The sequence below is a fragment of the Fukomys damarensis genome, unplaced genomic scaffold, assembly GCF_012274545.1.
Source record: "Fukomys damarensis isolate Sample0158 unplaced genomic scaffold, DMR_v1.0_HiC HiC_scaffold_12, whole genome shotgun sequence".
In the NCBI taxonomy this organism is placed as follows: domain Eukaryota; kingdom Metazoa; phylum Chordata; class Mammalia; order Rodentia; family Bathyergidae; genus Fukomys; species Fukomys damarensis.
Window position 1 is genome coordinate 56201812 of NW_022900924.1, and position 25771 is coordinate 56227582.

Genomic DNA, 25771 nt, shown 5'->3' on the forward strand with positions numbered 1-25771 from the left:
TGCCAGTTAATCTTGTATATGATCCTGTTTTAACATTGTCTCAGTTTTTCTCATCATTGCAACATACAATACACCACACCCATAGAAAGCAAAATTAGAACTTGTTACCCAACTGATCCCTATAGTTGGTGACATGGATTTTGTCACACTCCGTGTGGCAGACACTTCAGTAGACCTGGCAAGAGGGCACAGCAGCCACTGGCAGCAGAGGGACTGTCGTCACCCTGCGCCGCTGCCCAGAGCCCATACTTTTCTGAAATGGAGGTCACCGTTGTTCTAGTCGTGCCCCGCGGATGGGTTTGGTGTGAGGGGAGAGGGAGAGCAGCTAACTCCTTACTGCCTGCTCTCCTGGGCGGGCCTTCTCACGGGTGAAGCCCAGTTCATAGCTTCGATCTCTTACCTTCTCTTTATCCCTCCAAGGTTCTTTGTAGAAGATTGAGTCCAACATACAGAGGCAGGCAGGGGGAGGCAGACCCTCTGGTTAGGCAGGAGCAGCGTAGGCTGTGGTCCCCAGTCCCGGAGCACAGACTTGGCTCTGCCTGGGCACCGCGCCGGGCTTTGTGCCATGCCTCACCTTTCAGAACAAGCGGTTGGCGCTGCGGTTCTGTTTTGAAGTATTTAAAGCATAGTAATGCATAGCTGTTGTTTTTCTGAGACTTCCCAAAAAAAGGGCAGACATCTTACAAGCCATTTGGATTCTTACATTTAAATTAAATTGTTATTTAGATAAATGAATGTTCAACCTGACCAGATTCATTTGTAAATTTTCTAGGGTGAGGGCTGGGTATTCAGCTCAGCGGTGCTGCCGCCTGCCTAGCAAGTGCAAGGACCCAAGTTTGATACCCAGTACCCCAAAAAACCTCCAAAAAACAGACAAAAAAGATTCTAGGGCGAGGTCATGTGTTGTCCTTGAGTTTCAGGACCAGCCTGGAAAGACTGCTGTCCTGCTGTGGACCACTGAGGTCTGCAGGTCCTTGAAGAGTCGAGCACCATGTTCTTTAGACAGCAGGATGTGAACCGCAGAAGGCTACGGTTGTACTCAGAGTGGCGGTGCACTTGGACGTGATGTTGTAAGTGGCCGACTGTTTCAGGTTGCACTGAGTGATTGAGCTCTCATAGTAATGAGCTTAAACAGAAGCTTTCCAGAGAATCCCGGCCCCAGCCCCATCCCCCACTACGTGTCCATCGCAACACTACATTTGTTTGTTGACCGTGGAGATTGAACCCAGGGCCTTTGCACTGAGCTGTAATCTCCTTCCATTTTTTATCTTTTGAGACAGAGTCTTGCTAAATCAAATCACTAAGTTACTCAGCCTGGCAGGATTTGTTAAAATGTTACAAATTCACTTGAAACAAGTTTGTCTGAGCCTATATCCTCCTACTGTAGGAGTTTCTGCGGGCTGCTGAGTTTCCATTCCAAATAGTTCCTACTCATAGGGCCCCAGAAAGCTGTATCCCTGGCTGTTTGTGTAGATGATCCCCATCTTTAAGATGAGGGGAAATAATCTGCATCTGGAGGAGGCGTGGCGGGGATGCACAAACCTGATACACCCCCCCTCGCCCACCTCGCACAGCTCCTGGGCTCAGTGGCTGCTGCTCATGAATGTCTTCTGGAGTTAACTGAGGAGAAGAGGGAGAAGGTGGAGAGCGGCCTCTGGCCTGGGGCCGTGGCGCAGTTGGACCATGGGCCTCCTCGCAGTCCCTACGCGGCCCCAGCACCCAGGGGTGCTGTGGAGCAAGGACTCGAGGGAAGCCGGGTCCTGGCCGAGTGCTGCAGCTGAGCCCCAGGATGTATTTCCCCGGTTGCAGGTGGAAAGGAGAGAGGGCCCCTGTCCCCTCTGGCTGTCTGGCACAGGCTGCAGGGCACAGGCTGCAGGGAGCGCACAGCTCCCCTCAAGTGGGTGTCGCCCACATTCCTCACATGCTAGGTTGGCAAACTAAGGCCACGGTCCCTACTAGAGAGCAGGGTGAAGCAGCCCTCAGCCTGTGGTCTCAGCTGACACTGTTGAAACTCTGAAGTGTGGGGTGGAGGTGCCCTCAGGCGACACTTGGCTGAGTCGTGTGCTTCCTGCCAGCTCTTGTGGCACTTCCTGCGGCAGGAAGGGGTGGCAGCAGCGCTTCTGTACACTTACTGCTCCCGCGCTTGTTCAAGGTGGGACACTCTGCCCCTCGAGCAGGAGTCGCCGGGCCCTGAAAGCACAGGACAGGGCTGGGGGGGCCTGGGGGTCATCTGACCCGCGTGACACCTGTGCAGAAGCTGCTGTGTGCCAGGCCCTGTGGGAGGCTCGAGGAGCGCCTATCTGGCGCCCCGAGGCTCCGCCCCGGAAGTGAGCCCCTTCCCTACACGGGTTCGCCCAGCTCGGCTTCCCCTTGGCAGCTTTTCCAGCTCACAGCCGTTAGCGCTGTCTGAACAGCGTGCCCGAGTGTGGTGGCTGCAGATGCAGAAGTGACAGTGGCCAGCAATGGGGGAGGAAGACGACTGCAAAGGAGGCAGCAGGGTTCGGAAGGTGCCAAGCAGGCAGGCGGGTTGGCAGGAGGCCAAGCAGGAGCCTCTGCAGCCCCCTCCCGATCTCTCTCTGTCTGTGTCTTCCCCCACAGCAGAGTCACACACAGGAAGCAGAGCTCCAGTGTAATCAGTCACGGCCCAGAATGGACAGTGTTGCTGGAGACCACCGTCACTTTGGCTGCACTGTGAGTGTAGTTTGATCCCAGGAAGGGTCTGAAGAAGACTCGTGGATTTACTCTTAGCGATCACCTATCCTTCCTTGAGGGCCACACCTTTGTGACGGTGGCAGTTTGATGGTGGAAGCAGCCTCGCCTCCGACTGCAGGCGGAAGGTTTTGCTGCTCAGGTGGCCGTGGGAGGGGCTGCCAGGACCCTCTGTCACACTGAACTCTGCAGGGGAGGCGGGGTCCAATAGCTCTCTCACTGACCTGTGGGAACCAGAGGGCAACAGGCCTTTCTGCGAAGGGATGGAGGGTGGACCCTGGGACGCACAGGTCCCGTGGTCTCCGGCATGCCTGCCCAGCCTCTGCCACTGTGGCTCAGCGGGGCAGCTGCGAGCTGGGAATGTATTACTGGTGGTGTGTACTGGTCTGGAAGGCAGTAGGAAGGCCGTGTTGGAGGTGGCCGGCTGTGGATTGGCCACCCTTGAATCCTGCTGGATATCAACTTGTGTGCTCGGCTTGGTCTCAGAGTTCAGAGTCTGCTGGTCCAGGTCAGGGCCCAAATACCCCTGGGTCACAGTCTCAGGTGCCTGGTGCTTCTGAAGGTGGACCCACGTCCTTTAGTGCATTTAGGTTGTCCTTGGCAGCATGAAGTTGTCACTGTCCTCTGGAGAGCACGGGTTGTTGTACCAGAAAATTGCAGCTGATGAACGCTAGGAATTCCCTCTCCTCTGCCTGAGATAGCTGCTCTACTGGCACTGGTGTCTGCGTCCTGACTGCGCTGTCACTCCGGCTCCATGGAGCTAGGGTCCTCTGGACAGGCACGTGGTGCACGGTGCCCATCTCCCAGCCATTAATTCCCTGCCCCTGGCAGCGGGGGCTGCAGGAGCTGGCTTTGCTGCTCGAGGTTAGTCTGGGACTGTGGACCTCAACAGTCTGTGCTTGTGAGGAGCCGTTGCTGCCCTGCCTGCCCCCGCCTCCTAGCCTTGTCCTTCCCAGTCAGGCTCCTGTTCGCAGTCCAGGTCCTCCCCTGTGGGGGTGAGGGCAATGGAGAAAGGAGGGAACTGGAAACAGGCAGGCAGGCAGCTCAGCACAGGAAGCTGCCCTTGCCCTCCGTGGTGGCACAGACAGCCAGGGCCCCCGTGGAGTGACCAGCCCTGCCATGGCATCGCTTGAGGTCTCCAAGGACCAGGTGTCACTTGCCTGCTCCTCTGCTAGGCCCCAGGTGGCTTTGCCATGGCGCCTGCATCTGGCAGTGGACTTGAGCCGTCACAGGTTTCTTCTGAGAAATGTGGTTAAGCAGAGGTAGGATCTGCATCCTATAGCATATGCTGGGGACGGAAACTTGGTCCCTGATTCTTAGATGTCATTGCCACCTCCAGAGACCAGAGTCAAGGCTGAGATGCCCGTGCAGTCTGTGAGCCGAGCGAGGTGTCCCAGCCTCTGTCATCTGGCACAGGCACCTCTGCCGACCCCCCAGCTCCCAACACCCCCACCCCAGGTCCCAGGAGGCGGAGACCAAGGATGCACATGTTATCCTTGCTGGGAAAGTAGGGGAAGCAAGTTTGGAGCCCGTGCCAGGCAATGGGAGCTGTCTGGAGCTCCTCGTCCAGCCTTCTCCCCCTTTGCCCAGTCTGCTTTGTGGGGAGCAGACCTGAGAGTCTCCTGTCCCCGGAAAAGCTGCAAAACCTCCCTGCTTTGCAGACTCCCCACAAGAGGCTGCTGTGCTAAGGACCCTCCGTTGCGCTGGAAGGGCTGCAGGGTCTTGATGGCTGCAGCCTGGGCTGGGCCTGGCTGGCTCCCAGTCCTCTTCCACCCCTTCCGTTAGCCGCACGCAGCTGCAACACTTGCCGTCAGGTCTGCTGTGTCTTGAGGCGGTGACATTGCCATGGAGAGAGTTTTCCCCACACAGTCACTGACTCCACCCTCGCCTGCCGCTCTTGTCTTTGGTCAGAATGGGTGCAGCAGAGCCCTAGGAGGCTACCAGACCCGGGTCCTGGTGTTGCCCCTGCCTGTGGGTGTGCCATCCTCTGTCACTGGCCGGGGAGGTCCGGCAGGCAGGATGTCCCAGCTGCACACGGGCTGGGAAGGCAACTCACGTCTCACAAGAGCTTGCTGGTCAGACCTGCGGGCCTTGTTGTCCGGTCTCCCTAGTGACAGGGTGACCCGGGTCTGGCTTCTCTCCTCTTTCAGATGCCAGGATGGACAGACTAGCCTATGATGCTCACCCCCGCCCACCACTTCCGAGACATTGAGCGGAAGCCCGAGTACCTCCAGCCGGAGAAGTGCGTGCCACCTCCCTACCCTGGGCCCGCGGGAACCATGTGGTTCATCCGCGACGGCTGTGGTATCGCCTGTGCCATCGTCACCTGGTTTCTGGTCCTCTACGCGGAGTTCGTGGTCCTCTTTGTCATGCTGATTCCATCCCGAGACTACGTGTACAGCATCATCAACGGGATCGTGTTCAACCTGCTGGCCTTCCTGGCCCTGGCCTCCCACTGCCGGGCCATGCTCACGGACCCCGTGAGTATGTCTGGGCTCGTTTTCACCGGCCCCCACCCTCCTCTGGTCCCTGCATGGCCGCAGCCCTCATGCTACCCTGTCCCCGGGAATGTGGAGAATGGCCCAGGCCATAGGACCTGGTGCTCCGCAGTCACAGACAGCCTGGTGTGTGTGTGTGTGTGTGTGTGTGTGTGTGTGTGTGTGTGTGTGAGAGAGAGAGAGAGAGAGAGAGAGAGAGAGAGAGAGAGCACCCACTAGTGCCCTGCTGGCCGCACCCTGTGTGTGGGAAGACAGGTGGGTGGCACGGAGAGCCTGCTGGGGCTCCATTCGGGGTGGAGACAGCACCGGGCCCGGCAGACTGGACACTTCCCGATAGCTGCCCGCCTGGATGGAGCCTGCTCTTTGCCCGGGCGAGGCTCCTCTCTTCCTAAAAAGCTGGCCTGGCCTGCTCAGTCAGGCTCAGCGGGTGCCTCTGGTGACTGGGGGAAGGTGGTGAGCTGCTCGGTGACAGGCTGTGCACCTGGCGTCGGGCCTGTCTCCTGCCCTGGCGTTCAGTCCTCCCTCCCGCTCGTTATCAGAGTCCGGTGTTGGTGAGGATTGCTTGTGGCTTCGTTGTTCTCTGGGCCCCAGGAAAGCACAGTTCCCTTGGGAAAGAGCTCATTTCCTGCTGGCTCAGGTGGTGGACTGAGTCATCCCCAGGGAAGGCAGCTAGCTGGCTCACTTGTGTGTCAGCGACAGGCCCAGGCGGTGCCTCCTGTCACACGTGTGTGCCTGGCAGGCCTGGCACAGGCTCGCTGAGCAGTGTCACCTGGAGGAAGTGAGGTCCGTGGGTCTGGTCGAAAGGTCCCGACACCAGGGCATAGAGCGCGCTCCCGCGTGTCCTCTCCATCATCCTGAGCGTTTATGCAGCGGTGTCCGTGACGCCTGCTGTGTCAGCTTTGCAGGGGTAAAGATGCCTTTCTGCTCAACTTGTACTGCGACATCTGCTAAGCCCCAAGCGCTCTCTGCCCCCAGGAGGAGGGCTGTGGTTCACAGTGGAAGGACAGGGAGCTGATGCTGAGCTGGTCCTGTCAGAGCCCTGGGGTAGTGGGCAGCTGACAGGCAGCACTGCAGGAAGAGGGAGCAATGTGTGCCGAGCAGTGCCCCAGACCATGGTCTTCGGCCTCTGAGGATTTTAGACAAAAGACAGACACGATGGGGTTGTCCCTATACAAGGACTGCTTGCAGCAGGGTGGTTGGCCTAGGGGCTCTGCCGGATGGACTCATGTGAGCGGCCGCTGGCTCCAGACCCCAGCCCTTAAGGAGGGCTGCAGCAGTACAGATGTGACTGAGGTGGTTTCAGAGGGATCCATGAAGACCTCCCCTCACGGGCACCACTCGAGCAGCCCTAAGCCAGCCACAGCTGCGACAGAGATGAAGGCCCAAGGCAGAGCCTGCCTGACAGAGGAGAGGGCACGGCGGCGGGCCAGAGGAGCAGCATAGCGTGGAGGAGGAACGTTCACCCAAGGCTGTGGGGGCCTCATGGGCCTCGGTCTTTGTTCTGAGCACGGTGGGACGTGGCTGACATCTTGCTCGTGCAGAGGCCAAAGGGAAGCAGACAGAGCAGAGATTCGGATACCGCAGTGGGCCGGCAGACCAGCAGCTCAGACGCCATGGGAGCCGTGAGGCTGGAGAGCTCAAAAATCAAAAAGCACCAGCCCTGCCCCAGGGATTTGACCCTGGTGGGCCTGAGGCCTGGGGCACTTGGTGAGAGCCACAGACCACATGCTAGACATCGGTCGGCTTCTCCCAGGTGTGTTCTGCCGTTCCGGAGAGAACTAGGCCAGAAAATGAGGTCGCAGCCGATCGCTGCCTCAGTGAGGGAAGCAAGCAGGAGCACGTCCTGCAGACAGGCTCCGACCCAGGCTCTTCCTGTCACTTCTGCCTCCCCACCCCGAACCTGGAGTGTAACGTGGGGTGGAGCTGCAGAGACAGGTCCTGGGGCGCCCTTGGGGGCCCAGCTCTCAGCTCCAAAGCAGAACCCCCAGGCAGAGTCCCCAATGGGATTATAATGCTTTGGTGTCAGGAGTGCAGGTTATAAGCAGTGTAGGTGTTGAGTAGCGGCACTGCTGGAAAAAAAGGAGGGAGAAACTCTTGCATGGTCTCCACCAAACTGTCACTATGCCACTGCCAGCTTTGAAATTTTATCCCAAATGTAATCTCAGGACGATTGGAGCCACCACAGCTTTCTGGGCACTTACTCCTGGGTCCTCACATAGCCTGGACAGAAAGGAGCAGAGGGGAATGCCTCGTGCACAAAAGTGTATATGTGTGTGTGTCTGAGTGTGTAAGCCGCCCTCACAGGAGATGCTGTCCCCGAGACATGGGCTGAGGAGGACCTCATTGGCCACAGGCTTGCCGGCGACATGTGGCTTGGGTGGCAGTGACCCAGGACGGCTTGGTCTCACCGTGCCCTCTGCTCTCCACCCTGGGCTGCATAACAGTCACCCTAGGAGCCTCCCGTGTGCCTGCGACACGGATGTTTCGAGGTGGCCCCTGAAGACAGCCCGGTCTCAGAAACCCTGCCTTCGAGCCTTTCTTTTGCCCGCTTCCGGTTTCTGCCTGTCCGCCCCTGTTCCAGCCCATCCATCCTGTGAATCCTCCAGGACGCCTCACACACTTGGGTCTGGACCTTGTCTTCGCAGATGCTCGCGGCTGAGCGTGGCTTGTTTCTTGCAGCTGGAGTCTCCAAGCGGGCATTGCGCAATCTCAGCAGTTGTGCAACCTTCTTGGTCACAACCTTCTCGGTCACTGTGTTTTTGCCCCTCCTTCCTTTGGACCTAATTCTTTTAAGCTCATAAATTAGTTCAAATCTGAGGTTGGAGAACAGAAGGAGTAGAAATGCGTCCCTTGTAACTGCCCTGCAGCCTGCCTGGTGCTGGTGTCGCAGAGGGGCTCGGGGAGGCGCTGGCTCCACCTGCTCTCAGGCTCCCCACCCGGCTGGAAGGGCCCGTGAGGCCTCTCAAGGCTCCGGAGAGGCAGAGGGACCCCAGCTTCTGCCCGCCTGTGGAGGAGACAGGCGTCCTGTTCCTGGGACGCCGGAGAGGGGCATGATGGCCCCATGACGCGAGCACCTTTTCAGTCCTTGGCTACATGTGTTGAGTTCCTGAAACTGCTGGCGTTTCTTCCCTTTTTTAATGAAGCTGGTTAGGCCAGGAGCCACATTGCAATCACAAGTGCTGGGGATGTAGCTCAGTGGCACCGTGTCTGCCTGGCAAATGTGAGGTCCTTAGTTCAATCAGTTCAATCCCCAGTGCCCCCCAAAAAAAGAAAAGGAAAGAAGTCACAAGCATCTTGCTCTCCATTCGTCTCTGGGTGCCACAGCTCAAAGCCAGGGCTTCCCACGTGCTCGGAAGGCCTCTGCCACAAGCTGTGCCCCATGCCCCGCCCTCAACACACGCCTCTCCTCTTAAATGTGCTCTTCTGTTGGCATTTTGTGGACCCTCTGCGCTGCTTTCTGTGGTGTCCTTTTCGGGGTCGACTGTCCCACCCTCACTGGAGCAGCGCTGTTACGAGGCCTGTGTCGGCCTCAGAATCTGGTGGTGCTGACACGGCTGCGGGCAGTGGAAGGCCATGGATAAAGGAGCCTTTTCCGGTCACTTACTAGGAGCTGTCGCTCCTTCTGCTCCTGTGGCCCACGGTGGCCGGGGCCAGGTCCCTGTCTTGCTGCTCATCAGCTGTGTTGTCTTCGGAAGTCCCTGGCCTGCCTGCCTGCCACGGTGACCTTGTCTATAAATCGAGGATCTGGGAGTCTCTGCCACGTCGCCTCACTGTCAAAAGTGGCAGACAGGATGCAGTTTGTCGCAGATGTCTGGAGCTGTGCCTGGCACAGTAAAGCCTCCGTGTCGCTTATTGGACATGGGCCCGCTGAGTGCAGGCTCCGTGCCAGGCAGGCAGTTTGCTGGCTGCAAGTTGAAAGCCATCGCCGTGGCCCCAGGGCCACCAGGGAGTGCAGCAGTGTAGGGTTTTGCGGAGTGTTGGGACCCACTCAGGAGATGTGGGCGCAGTCCGGGATGCCACTGGTCAGGCGGGGTGGAATGGGGGAGATGGGAAGAGCTCAGGGCACCTGCTGGTTCTGCCCCAGGGCTGGCAGGGAAGATGGATGCCTAGGGCCAGGGAAGGGCTCTGTTCTGGGGTGCAGGTTGAGAGTGCCATTCCCTGGAGCTCTGCTGCTGCGGCAGTCGGGGTAGCTGGGGGCACAGGGCAGAGCTCAGAGGGTGTGGGCAGAGCAGGCCCAGGCTGGGCAGGGTGCTCTCACCCTTGTGTGCCACTGCCCATCCCCGCTGCCGCTTAGACCCTGCAGGCCCAGTGGACTGGTCACACGCGCACACACACACACACACGCTCTGTGCTTCCCCAGTGTTCTCAAGGGCTCAAGGCTGCTGGCTGGTGTCCCTCTCCTCTCCTGCCCCCGACACCGCCGCTACACCCGCCCCTTTACACCCTGTGTTCTCCTTTCTATGTCCCCGCAGCTCAGCCCCTCCTTCCCGGCCATCACAGTGGCTCCTGCGCGTCAGGTTTCATCGGGCCCTGAGCCTGCTGTCACCATGTGGGCTCCAGGCTCTGTAAAGAAACATCTGCCACCGTGAGGGCTGGAATTAGACCCACAGTGAGGGCCGCCCTGCCCGCTACCCTGGCTGCCCTGCTGACTCCCTCAGGTCCCTCTGCCTCTCCACGGCCCCTCATCTACTGGCCTTGGCCCCCGCAGCTCCGCCTGGAAAACCTCCCACACCCAGGCAGCCCTGCAGCACCATTTCTTCTCCCACTTGCTATACAGGCAGGAACCCCAGGGCCTCACAGACGCTGAGCAAGTAGTGCCATGAGCGGCATCTCCAGTCTTCTCTGTTTTAGTTGAGACAGGGCCTCCTGGAGTTACCCAGTCTGGCCTACGCTCCTCCCACCTCAGCCTTCCCAGTAGCTGGGATTACAGGTGGGTGCCACCGCACTGGCTTTCAGTTTGAGCTTTAATTTCTGAAAATTTCAACTTCTCCTACTCCCATGGCTCTTTCAGCTGCAGCAGCCTCTGCGCGTGCAGCGACTTTAGCAGGTCACGCGCCAGGCCTGAGAGGCCCTGGAGGTCCCTGGCAGTGAGCATGCGCGACTGCGTCCTTTCCTGCCGGCTCCACCCAGACTGACCGGTGAGAAGCCGAGCAGTGGCCTGTCCAGGAGCAGGGCAGACGCCTCAGCCCTGGCCCCACTGCCCGAGCGCTTACTGAGTGTGACGCAGACAGCCACCCTGGTCTAACGGTGCTTTGCAGGCAGGAATGAAACCATACAAACCCGGCCCGCGGCTCCTCACGGCATCCCGGGTCCGGGCTGCACGGCTGGGTTGGGAATGCCGCACTGGGGGTGAGCTGCTCTCTGGGGAGATGTGCAGAGACCCTCGCTGTGCCAGGAAGTCTCACATGGACCCCAAATGCTGGGGGGGGTCCTTGTCATGTCGACGAGGGAACAGTGGGTTCCGTGAAGGCAGGGTCAGAACAGATACAGAATCCCACACGGTGCCACTGCCATGGGAGACTGCTGGGCCTCTGGTCAGTAAGCGTCCTCTGTGTCCTCCCGAACAGGTCCGGGCAGCCGAGGTGCCCACCTTGCTGACAGTGACGGCCGCCAGCCCAGCCCTGACCTCTCCTCTCTCGCAGGGAGCAGTGCCCAAGGGGAACGCGACGAAGGAGTTCATAGAGAGCCTGCAGCTGAAGCCCGGGCAGGTGGTGTACAAGTGTCCCAAGTGCTGCAGCATCAAGCCCGACCGCGCGCACCACTGCAGGTATGGCCTCCCGCACCGTTCATGCGTGCCCTGCCTGGTCTGCAGCAGGACTACCAGCGTCTTCTGCTCGGGCACAGTGGGCCAGCCTTTGGTGCAGTGTGCGTGAAAAGCAGGGACTCCTGGGTTTCCTTCTGCTCGCAACCTCATGACAAGGTGCCAAAGGGACACAGCTTAGAGTTTCATTTGTGAGCTGGGTGGCACACACCTGTGATCCCAGCACTTGGGAGGCTGAGGCAGTAGGATTGCCGTGAGTTTGAGGCCAGCCTGAACTGCACAGTTGAAGGCCAGGTGAACTACATAGCGAGAACCTGTCTTAAAAAAAGAAAAAGAAAAACAAAGGTCATTTCTTTGCTGTCTGGCACATAAAGTGAGGGCTTGTGCTGGAGAGAAGGCTTGCAGAGGGTCTGACTGGGTAGAACTTAGCCCTAGACCGACTGGGTAGAACTTAGCCCCAGACCCAACTTCCCCTCTTCTCAGCAGTGAGTTTGCCCTTTGTGTTCTGTGTTTCTTTGTGGTATTGCATTGTCTCACTACTCGTTGCATGGTCCTCACAAGAGGACTTGAGGTGCAGTCACAGGGACACAGCGTCCCTAGGTCCCCTTCTGACCATGTGGTGTTTGGGGTGGGGTGAGGACCAGAGTCTGCTCTGCAAGGTCACCCTGGTCAGGACCTGGGTGGCGTGAGGGCCCTGAGCGAGAGAGGGGCCTTTCTGCGTGGCCGCCCTGGCCCCTCACGAGACAGGCGCAGCTCTAGCACCGCTGTGCCTAGCACCTGTCCCTCACCCTCCTGTTTCCTTCTTTCTGGCTGCCTGCTCGAGGGCACAGCCTAGGCTTTTGCACAGGGGCCTTTGGCTGCTGCTGTCCCTGTGGGGTTTGGGTCTTGGGTGCCTGGGATGGGGGACATCAGCTTCACCTTTTTCCTGGTACCCTGGGGCTTGGGAGTGGCCCGTGAAAACCCCACTTTCAGGCTGCTCTGTGGGGCAGGGTGAGCTCTGGCCCAGACATGGGCAAAGTTGGAGTTGGAGTCCTGTGTTGTCCTTGGCACATGCCTTCTCCTCTGTGAGGCAGGCTGGCCTGGGGATTCCGTGTAACCCCTGTGTCACCTGGCCCTACCAGGCATAGCCCATGGGGTAAAAGGAAGCGTGATGGGTTCCTAGGGGCTGGACTTTGCAGGGAGCAGTGCTGGGTAGCCATGGCGACTCCTGTCTCCCTGCCTGTGCCCTCCCCTGCCTCATACTGCCTCCTGGCCTCCCTCCCGGGGCAGTGCCAGGCACAGGTTCTGAGTGCCATCCATCCAGCAGCTTGGACAGACAGACGCCAACCTGAGGAGCCTGGGGTGCCGTAGCAGCCTGCTGCTGCTTGGAAATGCCCTGACAGCGCGATGGCGTGGCCCTGGGGACCCACACCCCCATGCTCCAGGTGGCCTGGGCCTGTTGTGTTGGCCAAGCCCAGAGTTTTCACCTGCTGGAGAAGCTCGGCGTGAGCCCAGGCAGGAGTGCATGTGTGCTGTGCCATGTGGCTGTGCCAGGCTGTGCCCCAGCCCTGCCAACTCCACCCTTCTGTCCGGCTTGGGTCTCCGTGCCCAGGGCAGCCCACGCAGGACTCCTTCCAGCTCCTGCAGTCAGGTCTCCTTCGGGAGGTGATGCCCCTGTCTTGGCCAGGCCAAGGATGGCAGCTCTGGTTCTGCCTGGCACTGTAGTGTTCTGAGCATTGGCTGTTACTGGGCACAGCAGAGTGGAGGAGCTGCATGTCCTCCTCCTGCAGACCCTGGTCCCCTGTCCTCCACACTTTCCCACAACAGCAAGACACATTTGCTGTTTCCTGCTTTTCCTGTCAGTGCCAGTGTGTTGTGAAGATAAAAACCTCACGTCAGCCCCGTCCTCTTGGTCCTCTGTGGCTTTTGTATTTCCAGGCTGCTCTCTCATGCCCTGGCCACCATCGGAGGCTTGGTGGGCAGCATGGCCCAGCAGCCCCTAGGCAGAAAGGGCCATGGCCCCAAGACTGCCACAGGCAGGGCCACCGCTGTCCCGCTTCTCAGCCCCAGAGCCCAGTCCCACGGGACATGGCTCATCAGGTGGCAGAAGAGTCTCAGCCAGCACCAAGAAAGGGCGTGGCACCTCCCAAGGACAGAGGCAAACCTGCGCGGGTGGGTGCACGGGACCCGAGAGCTTGTCTGGTCCACCTGAGCACAAGTCCTGGGAAATGGGGGAAGAGGAGAGGAGAAGGTGCGGGGGAGGGGACACACCTGCCGTTCTCGTGACATTCACGCAGCACGCAGGAGGGGCCTAGAGACGCGGAAGGGTTGGCGAGGGCATTTGTGTAAGGCACTGGGCCACTTGGGGACTGTCACTGCGCACCCTGTCCTGTGCCCAGGAGCTCCCCGATTCATAGCGGCGGGTCCTTGGGACACAGGGCCGGTGCTAGAGAGAGCGCAGGTTGGACAGCCAGGCACGTGAAGGAAAGAGCCTCGAGGAGGCACCTCGGGATGGTTTTGCCACACGGAAGGGCCAGGGGCCCCCAGCAGGGTGGGCGGGATGTGGCTCATGTGTTGGCGTGGCTGGCAGCCCGGCTCAGGGTGACCTGGGAGCTTCCGTGGCCTAGTCTGGGGTCCCTGTGAAGTGACGGATCTCGGGGGCTTCAGGGTCAAAGGTGGAGGACACACTGGGTGCCTCGGGCTCCCTGTGTGGCGCCAGGTCTAAGCCAGAGGGAGGCCCTTCCCTGTTCCGGCCTTGCCTGGGGCACCTCCCACATCCCAGGTCTTGCAGGGGACACCAGGACCTCGGCCGCTGCCCTCTGGGGTTGCTGCACTCTCTGTGCCCACGTGTATGAGCCATGGGGCGCGCACCGTGTTCCTGCCGCCATGCAGCTCACTTCCTGGGGTCCACCGGCTCGGAGAGGCCAGGCAGCCGCAGACAGTGACTGCCGGGCCGCTCGTTTAGACCGCGCCCACTGCGCCTCTGCCCAGTGAGTGCTGCAGGGGGCCGCACACTTGAAAGCCCACACAACCATGGGTGCTGATGCAAGAGGAAGGGCTGGGGTCCGGCAGGGCGGCCACAGGCCAGGGGAGCGACGAGCCGAGCTGGTGGTTGGGGGCGGTTGACGGTTGAAGGGGTGCGGGGCCTGTGGATTTAGCACCGGTAGCTAAAAGCCTGGGAAAACTCACAGGCCCCAGCGCCCACGGAAGCCACTTCCCAGCCGGGAGCTGAACCCAGGCCCTCGTTCCCCCACCTCCCGCATCCCGGGGCCACCCCTGAGGTCTGACTGTGGCTCTTTCAGCGTCTGCAAGCGGTGCATCCGCAAGATGGACCACCACTGTCCGTGGGTCAACAACTGTGTCGGCGAGAACAACCAGAAGTACTTCGTCCTGTTTACAGTGAGTCCGTCCTGCCCTACCGCGGGGGTCCTGAGCAGGGACGGGGAGGTCGCGGCTGCCCCCTGCCGGCCTGCAGTGCTGAGTGTCAGCTGGGCCCCTCCTGTTTCAGATGTACATAGCGCTCATCTCCTTGCACGCCCTCATCATGGTGGGCTTCCACTTCCTGCACTGCTTTGAAGAAGACTGGACAAGTGAGTAGCGGGGCCCGCCCCCTGCCAGGGGAGGTGCCCGCAGGGTGGGCTGGGCTAGGTCACCTTGTGGTGCCGGGCCGCCCTGTGCCATTAGATCTCCCACGAGCCTGCAGACTGGACAGGGCAGGACCGGCCCGGGCCGGCGTCTCCCTCCGTGGGTATGAGCAGCCCCTTCCTGTGAGGCCAGCAGGCCACGCAGAGGTGACCGGCCCGTGGCGGCCGGGCACACAGCCCCAGGCTCCTGGAGTGAGGCGCATTTCTTTTTCCTTTTCTTTCTGCGGTTCCAGGGATGGACCCCAGAGCCTCACACACGCTGGGCAGGAACTCTTCCACCGAGCTAGTCCCCAGCCCTGACGCACACTTTCACCAAAGGCCATTTCTTTCCAGTCTTGCAGATGCACATGTTTAACTTCCTCACTAGGTCTCAAAGATTTTATGTTCGTTTTTTTTTTGTGCTTGGTTGTTTTCAAACTGCTTTCCGATAATCACCAAGTTACATGACCACAGACCGGTTCTTCCTGCTTTGGAAGTGTTCCACCTATGCAGATGCCAAGGCAGGAAGTCCGGCATGAGGGGGAGAAGAGATGCTGAAACACATCGGGGGTGGGGGTATCAAAGCCTCCTGCTGCCTCCATGTTCCATACTCAGAATCTGTGAGGCAGATGATCAAGATTCCATGTGTAGCTGGACGTGGTGGTGCACACCTATACTCCTAGGACTCTGGGAGGCTGAGGCAGGAGGGCTGCAAGTTCAAGCCCAGCCTGGACAATTTAGTGACTTAGGGAGACCTTGTCTCAGAATAAAAAAGGGCTGGAGATGTAGCTCAGTGTTGAGTTCAGTCCCTGGGTTCAGTCCCCTTTACTACACACAAAAAGACGCAGCATGCTTACGTGCCTGTCCCCAGGTGAATGTAGTTATTACGGGTCACAAACAAGCACCAGTGAGGCTGATGTCTCAGCAAGGCCTCCCTGCGGTGGGTGTCCTTTTCCATCGCCACCCACAGGGCTTTTGCTCTTCCCGTGCAGCCCCCAGCTCCAGGGCTCCTGGCCCAGGCCTGACAGAAGCCGTGGCGTGCAGGCCAGGGCTCGGATCTTGCCGATCCGTACAGCTGAGGATCTGGTGGCGTCTGCCTGGGCTGTCGGGACATGAGATTGTCACAGATGCCACCCTCGGCCTCGGGCCAGCAGGGAGTCGGGGACAGCTCTGTCAGGGCAGCATCGGTGCAGGGTGGGGCGTGCGCCCCACTTAGCCGGCACCCAGGTTGGGCAGGTCCCTGGGTCCCAGCTAAGGAGCGAGCCTGCTGTTCAAGCTGTGAAGCTGTGGTCTGGAGCAGGGTGCTCACCCAGTTGGACTGGCTCCAGGGCCCAGGTCCTCCCAGCCGCACTCCCGCTCCCCTTTGGTCAGGACTCCAGCTGGAGGACACACTCTCAGGACAGTGCCCGTGGGTGCCTGTTGCTGTCTCCGCTGCTCAGCCCTGGCCCAGCTGCTGGGCACCAGAGCAGTGGCGGGGGGGCTGTCCCAGGGGATGAGGATTCCCAGCAAGGAGGTGAGCTGCTCCAGACATCCGGGTCCTGCCTTCCCAGGCTCCCAAAGCTGAGGCAGGCAAGACAGGGCATGGCCCACCCTCCAGCCGGTGCCCATGTGCCTGTTCCAGGCCGGGCCAGGCAGATGTTCCAGGGAACAGAGGGAAGCCAGTTCTCAGGAGCCCAGCCCCTGCCAGGTTCTGCTGCTGCTGGGCAAGGCCCTCAGGATGGCTGTACAGCTGTGAGCAAGACAGAGTCTCTGCCTAGAGCTGGAGGGCGGCAAGATGCGCAGGTCTGATCGAGGGCAGGAGGGACAGCCCCGTGGGGTGGGCAGGGCGAGGCTCAGAGCAGGTGCTGGGGCATCTTCTGTGCACCACGTGGAGGCCCTGAGTACGCGCTGCTGGGCAAGGCCTGAGGGGAGGAACCCAGACAGCCTGGAGCAGGAGCGTTGGAGATGACATGGCCGGGCCCCACCGCCTGGGCTTCCCACCCCTCTGGTGTTCCTGGGGGACAGGGGAGTCACCCCGGCCGGGCAGCTCCTGGGCCCAGGTGCAACCCGCACTTTGCCCGCCCCTGGGGTGCACCTCTCCCCGGGCCTGGGGCTGCCCCAGGTCCTCTCCACTCGCCGGCCTCCCAGAGCTCCTCATCTCTTCACAGAGCTGGTTTCTCACATGGGCTTTGTTCAGGCCAAAGAGTCCCCCACTCAGGACAAACTGCGCCTGTGGCTGGACAGGGCTGCTCAGCAGTGCAGGGCCCATGGCCGGTGGGGCCAGGGTGCGCTCTGTCCCCAGCTCAGACTGCTGAAAGCACCTGCTATGGACCACTTCCCCCGTGGGGCCATGGTGGCAGGGCCACACCATACCCTGCCCAGGCCTCACGTCCTGGTGCCACCAAGTGCCCGGACCTGCCTTTGCTGTCCTGGATCTGGGGCCCCTGCTTGGTACTGCAGTGCCCAGGAGCCCACCAGGCCACCGCACTGCCCGCATCCATGCATGGGCTGTCACAGGCCCTTCACATCCAGTTCAGAGCCCTCCCAGGTCCTCTGCGCCAGGGCTGTGCCTGGGGCCCCGGGACAGATCCTCAGAGGGGGGTTCGGCAAGGCTGGGCCAGCGCAGAGCAGCCCCCAGCCCACGGTCGCTCTCATCCAGAGTGCAGCTCCTTCTCCCCGCCCACCACGGTGATCCTCCTCATCCTGCTGTGCTTTGAGGCGCTGCTCTTCCTCATCTTCACGTCGGTGATGTTCGGGACACAGGTGCACTCCATCTGCACGGACGAGACGGTAGGTGGGGGCAGTCCCTGGGAGACCTTCCTGCACACGCGTGTCCTGCAGCCCTGGGTGGCCCCCCGTCCTCCGCACACATCTGAAGGCCACAGGTGTGGGGAAAAGGCCCTAACCCAGGGGAGGCAGGCAGAGCCCCCGGGGCCTCAAGCACCTGTGGCAGCGGGGGTCCCCATCATGCCCGTCCCCTCCCAGTCTGTCCCCCTCCTGAGCTTCCTGCGGTGATCAGAAGCCCTGAGGGGCTGGGATGTGCCTTTTGTCCTGTTCTGCCCTCGGGTTCCAGGTAGAGGACCCTGGGAAGAAGCAGCAACTTCTGGCTATGAGTGCGGGAGTCCATGTCCAACTCCAGGCAGCGCCCTGAGAGCTGCCTGGGCCACAGGGTCACATGGAGCCGTGCGGGAAGGCAGCCAGCCTGCTGGGGCATGGGCGGCTGTGAGCAAAGAGCAGGGGTCGTGCCGCCCAGCCAGGGCCCAGTGGTGTGAGAAGGTCCGGGCTCTGCGCCACTGCTCTTCCTGAGGGGGAAATAGTGCCATCACAAAGAGCTTCTGCAGAAACAGCAGCCAGTGGGGTGGGGAATTCAGCTCAGTGGTGCCGCCGCCTGCCTCGCAAGCGCAAGGTCCCAAGTTCGATCCCAGGTACCAAAAAAAAAAAAAAACAAAAACAGCAGCCAGTGATGTGAACCCAGCCATGTTAGCTGGCAGGAAGTGACCGGCTTCTCTGCCTGAGACCTGCGGGGCGGATGACAGGCAGGCCTTACCCTCTTCAGGACTCTGGCCAGATCCCCAGGGGCAGCCGTGTTGGGAAGGCGTGAAAGGAGCAGAGGGCGCAGTCCTCCCTTGACTGGCCTGCTGGCCCTAGGTGGGGCGGAGAGGCTCAGACTCGGCCTGACAACCCTGCGGCCCACGACCATGCCGACGGCGCCTGCTGGGCTGCTGCCCCTGCAGGGACCTGGCCCGGCCCTGCCCTCGCCCAGCCCGCTGTGAAGAAGGCACCGGCTCCGGGACGCTGTGCCTCGCGCGCCTTACTAACCCGCACCGTCCTCCCTGTGCCTTCTCCCCGCTTGCTCCTGTCCCCTCCTCACTCAGTGCCAGACTGGCCATTTGAGTTCTTGCTTTTTTGTTCCTTCCTTTATCTTTTTCTTTCCTTTTCTTTTTTTTTTTTTTTTTTTTTTTTTTTTTTTGTCTGCAAAGTGGTCACAGTAGCTTCGGCGTCCCGTGAGCCTGTCCCAAATGCGCAGCCACCATTGGTCCTGCCTGTTCCAAGGCTTCCCGTCTGCTGAAGCAGCCACAGCACAGCCCAGGGGCCCTCAGCACCCCGGAACCAGGGACGCCCTGGCCCGGTCCTCCCCTCACCACCTTACAGACAGTGGCTTGGGGACCTGCTGAAGGGCTCATTTTCCTTCCTGCTCAGAGGGCCTTGTAAATGTGTGCCCACAAAACAGTGGGGTCTTGTTCTAATGACACTTCCTGTGAGAGACGGAAAGAAAATGTGTTACGTAGGTGCCTTAAAAGGGAAGCACTTGCTCCGGTCACCTTGAGGTAATGGGCACCCTTCCCCGAAACTCCAGCAGATTGCGTGACTGAAAGTGTGATTGTTCTTGTTTTCAGGGAATAGAACAGTTGAAAAAGGAAGAGAGAAGATGGGCTAAAAAAACAAAATGGATGAACATGAAAGCCGTTTTCGGCCACCCCTTCTCTCTGGGCTGGGCCAGCCCCTTTGCCACGCCAGACCAAGGCAAGGCCGACCCGTACCAGTACGTGGTCTGAGGGCCACACGGCACTGCCAGCAGACACGGGCACATCCAGCACTTCCGCCCAACCTGTCCTCATGAATGTGTAGATGAAAAGCAAAATGACTACTCTTAAAACTTTTATGTCTCGTGTAAAATGGCTGAGCATTGCAGAGAAAAAAAAAACTCATTTTATTTTTTTAAGAATCATCCTTTTGATTTTCTGATGATCGAAGCTGCTCTTTTTTCTTTTAAAATCACCTCTCTGGCCTCTGGCTTCCTCTCTGCTGTCTGTCTGGTGTGACTAACGCGGAGGTGCTGTCACCAAGCTGTGCCACGTGTACTAACTGCGCAAGACGTGACCTGCGCGGTGCGGGCGGACGGCCCTGGCCCGCGCTGCCCGGAAGGCGACGCTGGGCGTCCGGGGGGACTGGCGACCTCATGGAAGACACTGCTGGCCCCCGAGCCAACGCAGCAGGATCGGCGGACACGCTTTGCTCCTTCTGCACAGGATCACAGATCGCGACCGGCCTTGGGCTGTTGGCCCCAGCTGGGAGCGGCGGGGGGTCTCATTTGTGTTCCGTCAGCAGTTAGAGCCCTCCGTGTTTGGAAGTGTGGAAGGTTTTTCTGGTTCAAAATGCCTTATACAATCGAGGGAAGACACGCAGCTCAGACAAGCTCCATTTCCCTTTGTCAGGCACCTGCCTTCCTCACCGCCCACCGCGCCCCCTCCCCACGGAGACGTCCATTCAGCAGGGCTGTTTCTGCAGGGAAACACAGCCGGTGACACTTAAGGCCCGCAGAGGCACAGAGCTGTGTCTCAGCTCCGCGTGGCCTGCGCCGGCCCGGAGGCCAGGCAGCATCCCGGGTGGACAGATGGCGTCCGCTGGCTGGGCTGGGTGACGCGGCCCGGGGAGCAGCCCGGCCTTCCCACTGGGGGCACTTCCGGCTGAGGCTCCCGGAGAGGAGCTCTGAGCCAGGGGGAAGGGCCAGGGATGGCTGGGGGACAGCGAGGCCCCGACGAAACCCGACCATGGAATTCTGCACCCTGATTTGGTTTTTTAAGCAATTGCCACAAACCTCCATTTTTAGCTTTGGCTTGGGTAGGGTGGGGTGAGTCTTACTGGATCTGGACCTGGGTGGGGAGAGTGCTGGTCCAGCCCTGTGATTTTCCTGAGGGTGGAACGTGCTGCCTCTTTTCAGTTCAGTCAGTGCTTCCACTTGGAAACGATGCAATAAAACTTTTCAAACCTGCTCCAGCATCACCGTCTCTGTCCCAGGCAACTGAGGAGGCAGATTGTGAGGGCGCAGGGTCTTCTCTGCGTCCGACTTCACTGCTTCCTGTCTGCGTGAGGGGCTTTTAAGTTGTGTCTTTCAAAGACCTTTCGGTCGCTCTCTGTGCGAGGCTCACTGCGGCGGCCACAGTGAAAGGCCCAAGTCTCAGGGTGTGGGGCAGAGGCCGGCGGGGGCTGCGCCCTGGTCTGTGCACAGCTCCGAGGGGCTCCTGTGTCCAGGGAGGAGCGGAGAGCCGTCACCCTCTGCTGAGATGCCTGCACCCTGGGGTCTCCCCAGACCCTGCACTCTGTGGCTTTCGGGTTTTCTGAGGCTGTTTTCAGATTGAGTTGAAAGCGTTTGTTCTCCACGTGCTTTTTCCCTAATTTCATCACAGGTAGGGAAGCAGCAGACTGTGTGAATGACTCCGCAGCCCCCTCAGGCTAGGTGCTCCCCAGGGACCAGCACCAGGGCTGCGGAAACAGCCTCTGAGGGCCGGGTCGTCTTTCCCAGGAAGCTCAGGTCTGTGCTCAGTGCCAGTGCTGAGTTACACTTTCCCCCTTAACACAGCAGCTCTGAAGGTCCTGCTCCAGAGAAGAGGCCTTGGGCAGCCACCATGACTCACCAGCTTCTGGCTGGACATAGTGGACGTCCCCAGCTCTCACACAGAGAGAAACACTGCGCCCGAGACCAGAAGCCCCAGCAGGCCTGTTCCGTCACTGCCCACACAAGTGCAACAGGAAGAGCCCAGCTACCCTCCTCAAGCTCCAGACCAGCGACAGGATGGCTATGCATGGAGGTGGCCCCGTGGGGAGCCGTGGGCAGCCGGTATCCCACAATGGCTCTGGGAGTGGAAGCAGAGGGACCGAGGCATTCATCTGTCAGTGCCAACCACGCCGAGCAGGGAGGGCCTAGGTCAGGTCTGCGTGGACACGTGTCGGTCTCGCCTGCCCTCTGTCTGGAAGACTTCCTTGTGAGAGCAAGAGGGTCAGCCACTGCCACTCACCATGGCTCGGCCACGCAGCAGCAGCACCGTCCTGATCAGAACCCATCCAGATGAGGGAGATTAATAATTACTAAGCAGAGCCTGGCGTGGTGGCGCACACCTGTAATCCCAGCATTTGGGAGGCTGAGGCAGGAGGATCGCTGTGAGTTCGAGACCAGCCTGGGCTACATAGTGAGTTCCATGTCCGTCTCAACTACATAGTGAGACCCTGTCTCAAAAAAACAAACAACAAAAAAAAAATTACTAAGAAGCCGTGCAAGCAGCGCTTGGGAGTCTGAGGTACAAGAATTGTGACAAGTTCAAGGCCAGCCTGTCTACGTGGCTCAAGATCAGCCTGACTCTGTCTTACAAAACCCCCCTCTTGAGGCTCACAGCACTCAGAGGCCCTCGCCACCAGGCTCGCGTGTTTTAGGCTTCTCTTCAGAGTTGCCCGCACCAGTCTGAAGGGTGAGCCAGCCAGGGGAGGGCAGGGTCCTCGTTTCTGCAGTGCTGGGTGGAATCAGAGCTCGCATGTCCGAGGCAAGCGCTGTGCTCTGGGCCACCTGCCTGGCGCAGGACCCTCAAGCAGAAGAGACCTGAGGACTCCAGGTGGCCCTGGCCTGTGATGTGCCTCATCCGGAACTGGCACATCCTCGTACCCAGCCCAGCTGCCCGCCTGGAGGTGCTGCTCATGAGCGGGGCTGGCAGGGTAGGGGAGGCCTTCAGGTTGTCCCTGGAGCTGCCAGCCACCGTGCTCAGACACTGAGCCACCCCTAACCTGAGGCCCTCAGGAGGACAGGCCAGCGCTCCTCCTTGACCCCTCCGTCACATTGTCTGGACCAAGAACCGGCTCAGGCAGCAGGAGGAGAGGGGAACCAAGGGACCCAGGTGGAAGTGGCCACAGGCTCGTGTCCTTACCTGTGGTTCCCATCTGTAGGCTCAGCATCCAAGATGTGGCCGCCCTGAGTCACCTCACCGAAGGGAAAGGCCACCGTGAGCCAGCACAGCAGTGTGTGCCTGCCATCCTGGCACTGGTGGCTGAGGCAGGAAGATCAGCGGAGTCCAGGAGTTTAGGGCCAGCCTGGAAGCAAGACCTTTGCAAAGACAGGCTCACGGCGCAGCAGGAAATTGGCCAGTGCACTCCTGCAGGGAGCCTCATTGGTGACCCGGGCAGTGTTAGTTCCTTGGCAAAGCAGGGCCTGGAGGGGTTGACCCGGCTGTGCTCTCCTGGCTGCCTGTGTCCTTGGCCAGTTCCGAACATTTCCCTTTTGTTATCATTTTGACTTTGGGGAAGAGCCAGGGATCGCCAGGAGTTTCCTATAAGGAAATGCCAGAACTGGTCAATTAGGAGGATGAGGACACAGTGTTGTTTTCACGAGCTGCCTCTCCATTGAGTGGCGCTGGGCAGCAGCAGCCACTGTTTTTTATCACAGCTCGTGGAGAAACCCAGGAAAGAGGACTCCAGAGCTGCTGCAGAGTGGCAAAAAGATGGGAGAAGTGTGGTCAAGGGGAAGGAAAACACTTCGAGGGGCCTTCGTGGCAGTGTGTCTTAGTGTTGTATACTTTTAAAAATGTAAACAACCACTGCATGCTTTAATCACCCCATGTGTCCTGTATTCACATCGCTCCAGTTGTTTCTCTACTGTCTTTCTCTATGCCGGGATCCACGTGACATTTGCCATATCGCTTTAGTTGCCTCCAGTCTGTGACCTTCCTTCAGTTTAGCTTCTCTCTAGTTTTTGTAACCTCGACCTTATTTTAAATTGAGCTGAAATCCAGACAACACGAGATGAATCCCTTTAAAGCGTGCTATCCCAGGGCGGTAAATTCAACCACACTGTTGTGCAAGCACCACTTCTGTCTGATTCCAAAACAATTTCCTCACACACTGACCGGTTTTCCAATTGGAGGCCGGGCCTGTTCCGCAGAGACAACCTCCGCTTGTGTTTGTCAGACTTTTTCTCTGGTCCGAGTGGGGCGGTGACCCACTGCGGTGTTACATCCTGGGCACCCTGCGTGGGGAGTGCTGTGTGGGTGCCGTCTGCTGTGATCACGGGTTAGGCTGGCATCCGTGTCTCCCTGTGAAGCTACCGACAGCTCTGCCCTTGGTATTTCGTGAGGCTTTTGTGAGGAGATGCCCTGAGATCTTTAATTTCCAGTGGTGTTCAAGAAACTTAAATCTGAGACTGTGTGGACCTCAGTTTCTCTGCCTTCATAACAGAAAGGATTGTTTCAGGTATGGAAGGCTCTTGCGGGAAATACAAAACTTAGAAGTAGGTGCACAAGCCGGGCGTGGTGGCGCACACCTGTAATTCCAGCACTCAGGAGGCTGAGGCAGGAGGATCACTGTGAGTTCGAGACCAGCCTGGGCTACATAGTGAGTTCCAGGTCAGTCTCAATTACGTAGTGAGACCCTGTCTCAAAAAAAAGAAGAAGTAGGTACACAAGACCTTTCTGAGGTGGGCTACATAGTGAGTTCCAGGTCAGTCTCAATTACGTAGTGAGACCCTGTCTCAAAAAAAAGAAGAAGTAGGTACACAAGACCTTTCTGAGGTGGGCTTGAGCTGTGCAGAGGAGCGCACGCAGGCCTGCAGACTTCCCGCCAGGCCCCTTGGGTGCAGAAGAGAAGAAGCCAAGGCCGCAGGGGTCACACGTGCCCCTGAGTGGGACTGTGGCCTGGCCCTGTCCCTAACCCCTTGGGCTCCTTGCCCAGCACCCTCTTTCTGTGGCCTGGTGGCCACGTAGCAGCACTTAGAGCCAGGTGAGTGTCATCTGGGGAGGCCTCACGGTGTCCCCTGCACGACCAGCCCCGCTGCCCGCGCCTGCCCTGAATCTGTGCCACCCGGCTGCCCGCGCATGTGGCCCCGCTTCACCCCTCAGATGGCACGCACGTCCCGCACTCTCCCTTTGCCCGCGAGGCCTCCTCCTGCCCCTGCCAGGAGGGAGCAGCCCGGGAATGCAGGAGGGTGGCCAGGCCGCTCGCTCAGAGAGGCCGGGGTCCACCGCAGCACCGCGTTCCCAGGGAGGGAGGCTGTTGGCGGCGGGAGGGGGCTGCTTGCTGTGCTGCTCCTCCCCCGGGCCCCCGTAGGGACACAGGGATGGACGCGCTGACTCGGCCCCTCGTTCTCCCAGGGCATCGAGCGCCTGCAGCGCAAGCACCAGGACCGGCGGCAGCAGGCGTGCAGCTGGCAGCCGGTCAAGGAGACCTTCGGTGGGGACTTCTCCCTGAACTGGTGCAACCCCTTCTCGGGGCAGCCGGAGATCCCCCCCGACAAGGACTTGGTGCGGCAGGTGTCGCAGTCGGACACGGAGACCACGGAGGAGCCCTCGGACAGCAAGGATGAGGAGCCCGTGGAGGTGACCGACGGCTAGCGCTGGGCGGGGCACACTGAAGGACGGGCGCTCACCCTGAGTGGCTGCACTGCCCTCACCGCCTGCCCCAAGCTCTGCCGCCTCCCCCGGCTCATGTAGCACAGGCTTCCGGGGATGCTGCCTTCTCATGGGCCACGGCCCGGGCTGGGAGGGCACAAGGGGCAGGGGTGAGAGGAAGGTGTGGCTGCCACAACTCCCTTCCACACACGTGCACGCACACGGGCAGGGACCACTGGGATGAAGTCTCGGGACTTGTGGTCAGGGAACCCCTAATCAGCCCCACCCTGGGACCCTGGAGTCTGAGTCACCTGGAGCTGTGCTGGGGACCCAGCCGCTCAGGGGATGGGAGCAGCGCTTCCCTTCTGGAGGAGCAGGGCCCGGGACCCCACCCAGGCCAGCCGGACCCCCCAGAGGGCGATGGCCACGCCTTGCCAAGGTGGACGGGGACAGGCACCCCGTGCCACCTGGAACCCTCAGCCCCCAAGAAGTCGGGGTACGGGGTCCCTGAGCCCACGGCAGTGGCTGCGGAGGCCACTTCTGCACAGCCGCTGTCTGAGAAACTCCTCCAAGCCCAGCCCATGCCAGAGCCCACGGTCCCCCTCGACCTGTGTCCCTGCGGTGGCTGCAGCGGCCCAGAGGCCCGCGTCACCCTCCCCTTCCCTCAGAGTCATCACCGAGGAGCTGGGGATGGTGGAGAGGGAGGAGGCTCCCGGTGGTGGCGCCGTCTGAGCTCCTCTGTCCCCAGACTCTGGGACAAGGCCCACCCTGCCCCAACCCTCGCGCTCACCCTGCGTCGAGAGCGGCGGCTCAGTGAGTGTTCAGAGGGGCTGGAAGGGAGCTGGCCGCTGGCATGTGCCCGAGCCCCAGCAGCCCCGGGCGCGGCGTCCTCCCACCCTTGTCATCAGCCCACCTCGGCCAGGTCACAGGGTCCCGTGTGCAGCCCAAGCCTCAGGCCCCCACCCGGGCACAGGCACTTTCTCCCTGGTGGCAGCTGCCACTCAGCATTCTGCTTGGCATCGGCACAGCGAGGCCTCCGCCTCCGCCTCCTGTAATAAAGAGCCCTCGGCCTCGGCG

At 60.1% G+C, this 25771-nt stretch overlaps 1 protein-coding gene across 8 annotated transcripts in view; it reads left to right on the top strand.

Moving 5' to 3' along the window:
- Positions 1 to 24724, top strand: part of Zdhhc3 (zinc finger DHHC-type palmitoyltransferase 3) — a 32221-nt gene extending 7497 nt beyond the window's left edge. For 2 of the 8 annotated variants that reach the window (XM_010624406.3, XM_010624409.2), the window contains exons 2-7: positions 4860 to 5189; positions 10850 to 10974; positions 14250 to 14346; positions 14456 to 14537; positions 17209 to 17339; positions 24458 to 24724. In XM_010624406.3, coding sequence (XP_010622708.1) covers positions 4884 to 5189; positions 10850 to 10974; positions 14250 to 14346; positions 14456 to 14537; positions 17209 to 17339; positions 24458 to 24697 — 981 coding nt within the window. In that variant the 5' untranslated portion in view covers positions 4860 to 4883 and the 3' untranslated portion in view covers positions 24698 to 24724. Of the gene's footprint in view, positions 1 to 22; positions 1071 to 2409; positions 2692 to 4859; positions 5190 to 10486; positions 10557 to 10849; positions 10975 to 14249; positions 14347 to 14455; positions 14538 to 17208; positions 17340 to 18946; positions 20504 to 24457 lie in introns of those variants that run through there. The other 6 variants (XM_010624403.3, XM_010624405.3, XM_010624410.3 and 3 more) reach the window with 6 other exon arrangements.
- Positions 24725 to 25771: the final 1047 nt, after the last annotated feature.